The following is an 11,364-nucleotide window of genomic DNA, read 5'->3' as shown; positions in this document are numbered from 1 at the left end:
CGTCGGAATGGTATACAAAAAATATGTTTCTTTTGACCTCAAGAATCTACTGTTGAAATATTTGTACGATTCAAAGACTCACCCTGTATAAACGTTAATTTATGTTCATCACGTATTTCTCGAAGTGAATTCATATTTTGATCAAATAGGTAGGGGAGACCGGGGTTGGTTGTGACGGGGGCTGGTTGTGACAGAGGCTTTTGCGCTCAATTAATAGATATCAGTCGCGTCGCGATTATTCCAATAGAGCCAGCTATAGCTATTACGTATTGCGCCTGACGGTGGCTTTGATCGCTAACGTACCGCGTGTGTTTGGATGATTTATGTATTTTCGAGGTGCCTTAGGAAATAAAAGTGACGTCAAATATTGTTGTGGGAAGTGACTAATGTAACAGCTGAAACTAGTATTGTGGCGTTAAAATACTAATTCAGGTATGCTCTTTCTCACATATATAAAATTATTTGGCCATTCATTGAACTAAAGTTGGAAATAAGAGAACAAAGCAGAAATGTGCTTTGGGGTTGGTTGTGACATTCCAGAAACACAGCCCAATAGTAAAACCAACCACATTGAGGCCCCAAGCACCCCCAAAAATTCACCATCTAAGACATATTCCCTTTCCTTTGCAGACTTAGAGCTTGAAAATTCACCAGGACCTTCTGGCATCACAACATATTTTTCTCCAGAAGATTTGAGACCAACACCAAAGGCTGGAAAACGTCTAGCTAAAAGAAAAGGACGATAACCTGGTAGATCAGCCATATGGACAGATACTCCAAATAAGAAGGAATTAAAAGAAAAACAAAAGATGAAAAATTTGAAAGAACAAAAGAAAAAACAAAGGAAACCAGTGTCAAGAGAAATATATGCAAGGGTAAAGATGAAGCTAAAGCTAAGACCATTAAAGCTAATAGCAGTTCGGAAGATGAAGAGGAAACTTACTGTTTAATTTGTCACGAACCACGAACCTTTCTCCATCTCTTGACCTAAAGAAAAATGGCTGCAGTGCACCATTTGCTCTAGATGGGCTCATGAAGAATGCCCGGATAAAAGGGCATATTTTGTATGCATTCACTGCAATTCCGATGACGATATGTAGGGGCGTCACAACCAACCCCATAAGCGTCACAACCAGCCCCATGTCGGGGCAGGTTGTGACATTTAGAGTTTTTTTTTTAATTCTCAGTAGCCATGTTTGTATTGCTTTCAATTAGTTCGTTTCTATTTTTTTTTACAGATATATGTTCAAATTAAATAAATATGCGTTTGAGAGCCTTGAGTCTTATTATCGAGATGTACAAATAATTATACTTTAAAATTGGCACAACCAACCCCGGTCTCCCCTACGTAATGTCCTCGGTTATGTCTGAGACTTTTACGTAGAACGGACAACATAGCGCTGATTTAATACCCCTATAACGATTTGTCAAAATCAGCTGACCGTTCGTTGCCGTGGGGCACATAAGTTTTATATTATAGACACTAAGGCTCGGTTGTTCAATTCTGGTTTAAACCGAGATTAAAGTTAATCCTGTATTAACGTGACAGATTAATCCAGGATTAACTTTCATCACGAATTGAACAACAGGGCCTAAATATCAACTTTTTTTGGAACTGAATTGGAAAAAAAAAAACGGGGTGACATCAAGACGTCCTTTAACTTCAATTTAAAAAAATCAAGGTTTGATGTACAAAATTTAAAGCGTTAATTAAGAACTAGTGAATGCCGTTTTTGTAATAGAGATTCTTGAGATAATACCGAGATAAAACTTCCATTTAAGTAAATTCCGAGGTGAATTCCATAAAAGTAGGGGAGACTAGGGAGCATTGATACATGGGGAGGCTTGATACAGGCTTATATCCGCGATCTGTAGCCGTTTTCAAAAGTATTATACTAGTGAACACTTTTCTTTGGCAGAGGGCATTGCGTGACGTTAATATGTAAGGCTAACAGTAGTTTGTTTGTGAAATATTCAATGAAGAGTGTTTCGAGGTGAGAAATTCAGTGGCGGATTTACCATAGAGGCTAAGTAGGCTGCAGCCTAGGGCGGCAGAATTCAGGAGGCGGCAAATTTGGGGACAATTTTGTTTGTACTAATTATAAAACCGAAATAGTAGATATTTTAATATTCATCTGCATCTGATTTTCCCTAAATATAAAAAAACGGAACAAGTAGTGCATCATTACTATTTTCCTGTTTCCCTCTTATTTCGGCAGCATTGGTCTTTATACTGAAACTTCGTGAGGGTGAAAAATTTCGATGAAACCAGAATCTGAATCGTTGGGATGTGTTTTTTCGGTTCCTACGAAAACACAATTCAAGAAATGTTTGTCCAGAAGTTTGTATCTATGGCTATAAGAGCCATAGTATATATAGCATATATAGCAGCTAGAAGAAACCGGAGGACACATTCGCTAGCTCTTTTTTTATAACTAATCCAAATCTGAAAATAGAACCAGCCTATCGTTTCTAGATTTTGAGTTATAAACAAAAATTGGACTTTTGACGATTTCGAAAAGTTCTCATAACTTTTTTGTGTTTGAAGTTACAGATCTGAAACTTCTTAGTCACTTTTAAACGTAGATTATACTAACAGAATCTTTTTTCCAATTCAAAAATAACAAATTCAATGAAAGTTTGCATTAAAAAAAAAGTTCGCCTAATGTTTCGAAATGAAAAAATATTTGGTGCTTGTCAGTGGATTCTACGTAAAAAAGGGTTCAAGTTTCAGATCTGTAACTTCAGTGACAAAAAAGTTATGAAAACTTTTCGAAATCGTCAAAATTTCATTTGTTGCTAATAACTCAAAAACGACATGCTGAACGCTTTGGCTCTTTTGTGTACAGAGCTAATGAACAAAATTTCGTATGACGACATCGCAGAAAGATATTTTGATAACGTATAAATCAATAAATTGAGAGACTTTTATGATTTACGTTCGTATTTCATTATTGTCAGCGTCAGTTAGATTGTGGCCATATAATAATATGAATAGTTGCAAAAAATTCAGGGGGGATTCAAAAAGTAGGGAAGGTCTTTTCTTTTTTGTGCCCCTGCTTAGTTACAGGCTCCTTAAGATGGCGCCCGAAAAGCAGCTTTTGATTTTTTTTGTGAAAATCAATAAACTTTCATGTATTCAATCGAGCAGATATTTTATATGGGCACTAAAAAAAATTTTGGTTCTGTTCGTTTATAATAGAAAGGAGTAGTAAAATCCATCCCTGATTCTTGCTTCGCAAGAAACTTTTTCGATGTTCATATCTTATAATAAAAAATTTGTTTTGGATAACCCATTCTCAAAAAATCATCTTGAGATTTTTGTCACATATGCATACTCATTAAAATGATTGTGTGCACAAACGCAGAAATATTCGATATGCACTTTGTTTACGGTCTTTTTTCCTGAAAAACCGTGAATTTTCCCAAGAAATTGCTAGAGACCTTACTTGTTAAGAATATTTCGAGCTATTCAAAATCAATCTTTTATTGTGAAATTAATTAATTTTTTACAACTGTTCCTATGGACCATGTTACCATGTATATATGGTGTGCCATACTTAATGATAATAAATTTCTTCTTTTCGTTTGATTTAGAATATATCTATTCTATTTTAAACTGTGTGCCTAATTAAAAATGATTTGATTACGTTTACAGAATGTATATCACTGTGTGACTAATATCAATTAATATATCCATTACTTCGCCTCATTAGAAGTTTGTGACTAAATTTTATTTCATTCAGAAATAAACGTTGTATTTCTTGTGGAATCTCATCTTAATCTTTGCGTTGAAAAAATGATCTAGGAATTCGGGAACTGACACATCGATTCCCTAGGTTAAAATAATTATGAGTAGTTATTAGGACTACAGTGAACAAATCTCAAAGTTACATTTTCACTGACACAAAAATTGTCCTTAATATTTTGAACTAAATAATTATGGTAAGGGCGGCAAAATTTGAATAGCCTACTGGCGGCAAATATGTAAATCCGCCACTGGAGAAATTGTAAGTTTTTACTCAAGTTACCTAAGGGTTTTATGATCATGAATTAATTCTTCGGCATAAACAAACATTTCACTGGGAAATATGCATAAAACTACTCAATTTACAGTTTTATTCGCTCTTCAAAATATATGGGTATAAGATGAAAACATAAATCACTTTAAAAATTGCTTTCAGGGAGGTTTGAGACATTTGTCGTGGGGAGGCCTGATACATGTATAATCTTCAAAAAATATTCCGTAGCTAGTTGGATAGGCCTACATGAAGGCGTCTTCACCATCCAACATATCAAAAGGATTTTTAAAAACCGTACAATCCCCATGTATTTAACGAGGCCGACTTTTCTTGTGTGGAAGTGACTAACTGACAATTTCCTGATTTTTCTACACCTATAGGACCAAAGCAAGCCAGTATCATTGCTGACCTACCTACTGAGCTGAATAATCCTCTCGATTACTCTCCCAGTACATCGTATCAATCCTCCCATATGTGGGGAGGCTTGAGACAGTTTGCATGTTTTTATGTTCAACGTTCTGTACAGAATAAGATGTTTATGTTTTGCGACTTCTATATTTATTTTGTTGAACGATTAATTGAAGAATTATATAATATAAGAAAAGTCCTGCTTCTTCATATAATTCAGTTTCCAGAATAAAAATTCCAAAAAACGTATCAACCCTCCCCAGTCTCCCCTACCATATAGAAATTCAAAGAACCCAACTCTCAAATATAAGTTGATCGCTCACTATTGAATATTTGAGCATTTTGGAAATAAAAGTCAATACCCTCATATTTTTCATATTTTCTCTCATAATGCGTCGTTTTCGATTAATTTGATATTCGAGAATAAAGAATATCTATCTGTGAAATTCGTGAAATTTGGTACATCCTTTGGTACATCCACACATGGGTAGTGCCCATAGAATGTAAAATACTCTCGAAAATACTATACTATACTCAAAGGTATTGCCCTATATACAGAATGTTCCTAAATAAGAAGGGTATCAACGGTCAACTGTAGATTTTCCATGACAAAATAACATTATTTTTCTCTTCCATTTTTTCCTCCAGTTCTTCGTTTTCTGAGAAACAAGGCGTCAAAAATTTATATTTTTTTCAGTTTTTTGCTGATATCTCAGGAACCGTTTGAATTGCAGAATTATTTACTTTTTGCACTCTACTCGGTTTTATTAGACGTGCCAGTGGCAGAGATATTGAATTTGCACAAAAGTTTTACCCCCACCTTTCACACCACTGGACCAATTTGCATTTGCAAAGCAAATTCTGATGCGCCAATGTGTTCTACATGAAAAAGGTCAAGTAGTGATACTTCAGGTTTATTGATTTCAGCAAAATTTGACAACTAGCTTTTTAAGTTTAAATCTCGATTCGAGTCTCGGTTTAAATTGCAAAGTTATTTTTCATTATTTTTAGCGACTATAGTTAACAAGACACCCTGTATTTCGGAAACGAAGACCCGAAGGAAATAATGGAAGAGAAAAAAATGTAATTTTTTCATTAGAAATCTACAGTTGACCGTTGATTCACTTATTTAGGAGCTTATTAAGGAACACTCTTTATACGTATATTTAAAAAGACTCACCATGTATAACGTTATGTAAAATAAAAATAAATTTTAACATAGGTACTTATACGCATTATGATATTCATATTTTTTTAATTTCGGTAAAATGCCACAAAATATTTTAAAGAGAATGGACATAATTCATTAAGTTGAGCGAACTAAGATAACTATCAAAAAAATATCTGGAAGTGAAAAAAAAAATAATATTGCCTTTATCATCATATAAGACTGAATAATCATTGATTACAAATTCAGTGGCACGTAGGTATATATTTTCTCCACGATTTTCTCTTTCAAACTGATTAGCAAGGAACTGATGAGATTAATCTATATCGATTAATGATCTCAACAGCTGGCAAATTTTTATGATATTCGCAACGAATATTCATTCATCCTCCCACTTTTCCCCTTCATCGCTCCTACACATCTTTTTTCTTCCTATTATCATTGGCATTGAGAATTCCGGAACTCCTTTTCAAAATTATTGGTATTAGTCATATACCACTCATACCGCAATTACCTCATAAAAAAATTCTCAACGTATTCGACAATACTAGGATTTTGGAAGAAATTCAATTTTTATTGAAAATGAGAGTTTACTGTTAATTTTTATTTCAGTAAAGTATTTTGCAAAGGTTAATAAACAGACAACGACAACGTATTGTTGGACGAATGACCCACATCAAATTTGATGAATGTTCAATCAAGAAGGGACATAGAACGTTTAATGAACATATTTCGCAACAATTACACCTACCTGTTCACGAAACAATCACGATAATGCCAAATTAACCCTGTAATTAATTTTTCTTCACTTCACTGATGTTCTTTTCAAATCACAATGTCCCGAAAGTCTTTTTCTGAATTGAAGAAAAACCGGTTTTATCACAGATATATTTATTCAAAAAATATAAAAGTTTTTCCACAACTCTCCTATTTCCAATGAGAATTTGAAGATTCACCAGAGCTCGGCCGAGCTTCCCAACACAACAATCCACATAAACAAGAGTAACTGTCAGTGTCAACCTGTCAGATCAGGTTGTTTTCCAGCTGATTATTTGCATTGCGCACTAGAAGACTGTCGGAATGTCGGAATTCAGGAAAATGCCTTTTTTTAAATATTGTCATTGACTTTCAATTAGCAGAGGTGAGTAAAGGAAAGAGATAAAATAATTTATAATGTATTAACTTACAATTATTTTTTTCTCAGTTCAGAAAAGCAGATCTTTGAACTATATTCGAAATTTATTGAAACCAACGAAAGTAGTGAATTTTCAAAAATTTCTTCTTCCGTAGAACGACACTTTTTTTCAAGATAAGAAATTCCTCCTTGAATCACTTGAGTTGATTTTACCGTAAAAACAACATTTTCTGGAATGTCTGGTTCTGTGGTTGTTGTATGTCAATTTTGTATGTGTCAATATTGTCAATGGAATTTTCTCATTTCAAATATTGTAAGTGAGAAATGGCGGACGCACCGTTGCCTGCCGGTTGGGAAAGACGGTTAAGCCGATCAACTGGTAATTCTCTCATTTCAGGTTTTTGTTTGATGAATGAAATGTTTTTCTTCAGTCAATCAATTCTTGAGCCCCTTCATTTATTTATGTCATAGATACAGTTTCTTCAAAACAATCAATATTTTGAAATTTTAGGACAACACTATTACCTCAATGTATATACTAAAGAATCCCAGTGGGATGTGCCAGAGAAGCCTGCTGAACCTGGACCAGAACAAGTCCAGTGTTCTCATTTGCTTGTAAAACACAAGGATTCTAGGAGGCCGTCCTCTTGGAGGGAAGCAAATATTACTAGAACCAAAGAGGAAGCTTTAGAATTGGTCAAAAGTAAGTGTCAGTATGGGTCACAAGCAGTAAGGGTGACCGGCCACCGAATGCGAAGTTTAGCGAAGCTGAGCGTTTTCAATGCTAATATAATCGACAAGCTATGAATCGAATGATGTAGCTCATCATTCAGCATTGAAAACGCTGAGCTTCGCTCAACTTCGCATTCGGTGGCCGATCACCCTAAGGAGAAAGCTTCCAATAGACCAAAATACTCAAGTACTGTGGTTTTGAAATCTAATAAATTATTTTGTTGCAGATTATAGAGAACAGATAGTTCAAGGTAAAGCATCCTTCGCTGATTTAGCAACTGAATATTCTGATTGTTCTTCTGCTAAAAGAGGAGGGGATTTGGGCCCATTCCGAAAAGGAGCTATGCAGAAACCCTTTGAAGAAGCTTCATTTTCTTTAAAAGTTGGAGAACTATCTGAACCTGTATTCACAGATTCTGGTGTACATATAATTCTACGAACTGTTTAAGCTTGTATTGGATTATTTCACAAAGTCCAAATTTTTATTGAATATTGTTACAACTTACCTCTCCACTCAAAAATTTACAAATGAAGACAACTTTCAAATCATATTCTATAAATGCAAAATTGAGTTGAATTGTTTTTTGATACCGATTAACAGTTATTTTATCGCTTTTTTTATATACTTACATATTTTCAACGTAAAAGGAATGATATCATTTGTCAATTTCTTGAGAAATTCTTGATAATCTGGAATTTTTCTGTAAAAATGTATAAATTCATGTATAGAAGCATTTTTCTGACAACATGCTTCCAGCTTAAGTAAGGACTAATGATATGATTGACTGATAAATTTTTTGAAATAATTCTTCATTGAATACTTAATATGTATAACTGCACTTTATGACTTTATACTGATTTGCACATGTGGCTGTTTTTCTAAGATTTCTCCACATAGTTTACAAATTTGATTTTACGTAATAATAAATAGATTTGATCTCCCATTAATTCATTATTCCTTATAAATTTTGTTCAATAATTTTTTAGGGAAATTATATAATCGTACTGAAGGAACTGCATTAAATTATTTTCACTAGGATGAGCTTTTTACCAATGTCAACGTTACCTAAAAAAATTTTTTTAAGGATAATTCTGAGATGTATACAGGGTGTTTCACGCAAAGTATCCACTAGAAGAATCAAGAGTATTGATCTATCCACAGCTCCTCAACACTGCGTTTAAGAAAGCTGAGGATAGATCAATGTGATCTATTTCAGCACTTGCGCTAATCATCAGAGCAATGAATCCTCTTCACTACAAGGAGTTAGGTTAAACACTATACTCTTTGCTTCACTATAGTTAAATTAATCTGTGAGTGATATACTCACAATGCAATATTCAGACGGATCGTAGGCTCGCACTTGCCCGCCTTTCGAAATATTTTGCAGGTTGTTCTATTGAGCTTTTCCGTTTTTGCGTGGGGCGACAGGCTAAATAAGATTTAGAATAATCCTTCAACATTCTGCTTTTATTCTTCATATTAGAATCACCTAAAGTGATCGTTGGTTTAGTTCAGATCATCGAAAAGCTGATAAATATATAGAATCGTTCTAGTTCTGTTGGTAATTAGTTACATTTGTTTAGAAATAAATCCCATGCATTATATTATTTGTTCCTATGATGTTCATGGAGAACTTATCATAATTTTATGCCCGAAATTTGCATGTTAGGGTTATCAACAATGAACTTCTTCCCTAAAACTTCTAGATATACTGGGAAGACTTTGAAATCTTCTATCACGTTTATATGTTTACAGGTAGTCAATTTAAAATTTTCAGACATCTGTATTCTATTATAGTTTTTGACTTGTTAGATTAAGCTTGGGGTATAGTCTACACCTCTTGTTTCGTGGAATAATTTCATATTTTCGGAGAAGTTGGCTGTTCCTTTTCATAAACAATAAACACCCTTTATATATAAGGCATATTGTGAGTAAACCATTCTTCTTAAAAAAAACTTCTGCATGATTTGTTGTATTTGAGATTACTCATGATTTTTATAACTTTTTCAGCAATATAAATAAAGCTTCTACATTTGATGACCCATAGAATACAATCCCAAACCTCAACTTCGATTCATGGTACAAAACTTTGAGTGCTTGGGGATTGATGTACCCTGCCATAATTCTTAGCCCATATATATTTGTTCTGATTTTTTCCTCCCGGATAATTGACATATTCCTTCCACTTCAGATTTTTATCACTGTATATTCCTAATAATTTAGTCCATTCATCTATATTTGTATCCATGATTTCATCATACACAATGGAAAGTGAATAGAGAACCATCCTAGTCTTCTCTCTCTATTAAGAATAAGTTTGTTCGCTTCAAAACACGTTTGATTCTCCTCTATCAGTGTTGAACTCAAGATCTTAATTCTTTAGTTAAGTTCTAAAAAAATTCTATGAATGACTAGTAAGTTTGTGCGTTTGTGTCATCCACATAGTTCGCAGAAATGATCACATTTTTATTCTGACCATGTGTCCATGTATGGTACACATATGTACACTGGTACATATACCGATACATATGTATCGAAGTCATTGATATACACTGGTTTCAACAACAGCACACACATTTACTTCTCTTGCTAGACGATTTCAACTGATGGTCTATCAATAGGTACTGCAATGACGGCATCTTCGTACACACCCATGCACATTGCTGGAATTTTTTAACTATTTTAGAAATAGCCGAAGCTGGATGGTGAAATGTTGAATTTGATTTAAACTAGTTGCTTGCAAAAAGTGACAAGTGCACACACCAGTGTTTTAGACATCTGAGAATATAATATTATTAATTACTAGTATGGCCAGGAGATCCACCTTGTAGGTAGATTCACCTTTCGTCCATATCTCGGGCCTATGGCCCTCGCGATTCGCCTTACGGCCGTAGCTCGGGCCTACGGCCCTCGCGATCCGCCTTTTGTCCGATTTTCTCAACCCTTCTCCCGCACATCGGCTTCTCGTTATATACCGGATGGCCCACCCCAGACGCGGCGCTCATTTTGAAGGAATAAATAAAGATATTTTGAAAATCTATATGTTTGTTTTCGAACACCCTGTATATATGACAATAATTTAAGATTTTACTTTGGTATATCCTACACATACCACAAGGAAAGATTTTCAAAATATCTTCATTTACTCCTTCAAAATGAGCGCCACGTCTGGGGTGGGCCACCCGGTATATATGGTTTATTTTCGATTCTTGATAAGCATCAAGCCTTTCTCTATGTTGATAAGAGAACTACATATGACCATGGTGAAATGTTGAAGCGTGCGCTAGTCTACGAGTTTTTTGGCATCGGAAAGAAAAAGAGAAGAGATAATATTTCAGAGTGCATTTTTGAGAAAATTGGAAAAAATCTTACCTCAAGAATCGACTCGAAATCAATTTGTGTGTCAAGAGCACTTTTGCGATGAAGATATCAAAAAGATGATGGATTTATTATAAACGACATCGAAATTGTCATCCCTCGTGAGAAGTGGACTCTTCGGAATAAGAATATCTAGCGAATAAAACTACATGGTTCAGAAGTGGATATTCTTGAAGAATTTTGTCGGCATAACATATATAATATATGGTTTATAACGTTCTCAGCTGAGTATTGGAAACAGAATCTATTCTAATAAGTGATAAATCTGAGATTGCTACCTTTTGTTGAGGAGTTCTACTCCTCACTGCGAATGTATACAATTTTGAAGATTGCATTAAACCAACTAACATATCCTGTTTTCAATAAACAATGATAAATATATATGTAGGTATCATTTTTTTTTATCAGTGATTTCTTTTGGTCATTCATTTCGAATGAATAAAGCTAAGAACTTAGTCCCCTTTATAATGTGAATTGCATTTTATTGCATATCTAATATAAAATTCTCGTGTCATAGTTT

The 11,364-nt window shown here is 34.2% G+C and overlaps 1 protein-coding gene across 1 annotated transcript; it reads left to right on the top strand.

Moving 5' to 3' along the window:
- Positions 1-6,951: 6,951 nt before the first annotated feature.
- Positions 6,952-8,407, top strand: LOC123312421 (putative peptidyl-prolyl cis-trans isomerase dodo). Its single transcript, XM_044896847.1, has 3 exons — positions 6,952-7,112; positions 7,245-7,436; positions 7,693-8,407. The coding sequence occupies exons 1-3, from the start codon at positions 7,058-7,060 to the stop codon at positions 7,911-7,913; spliced, it is 468 nt and encodes a 155-aa protein (XP_044752782.1). The 5' UTR covers positions 6,952-7,057; the 3' UTR covers positions 7,914-8,407.
- Positions 8,408-11,364: the final 2,957 nt, after the last annotated feature.

The sequence above is a fragment of the Coccinella septempunctata genome, chromosome 1, assembly GCF_907165205.1.
Source record: "Coccinella septempunctata chromosome 1, icCocSept1.1, whole genome shotgun sequence".
In the NCBI taxonomy this organism is placed as follows: Eukaryota; Metazoa; Arthropoda; class Insecta; order Coleoptera; family Coccinellidae; genus Coccinella; species Coccinella septempunctata.
The sequence above is the reverse complement of the archived record's forward strand: the minus strand, read 5'-3'. Positions and strand labels throughout refer to the sequence as shown.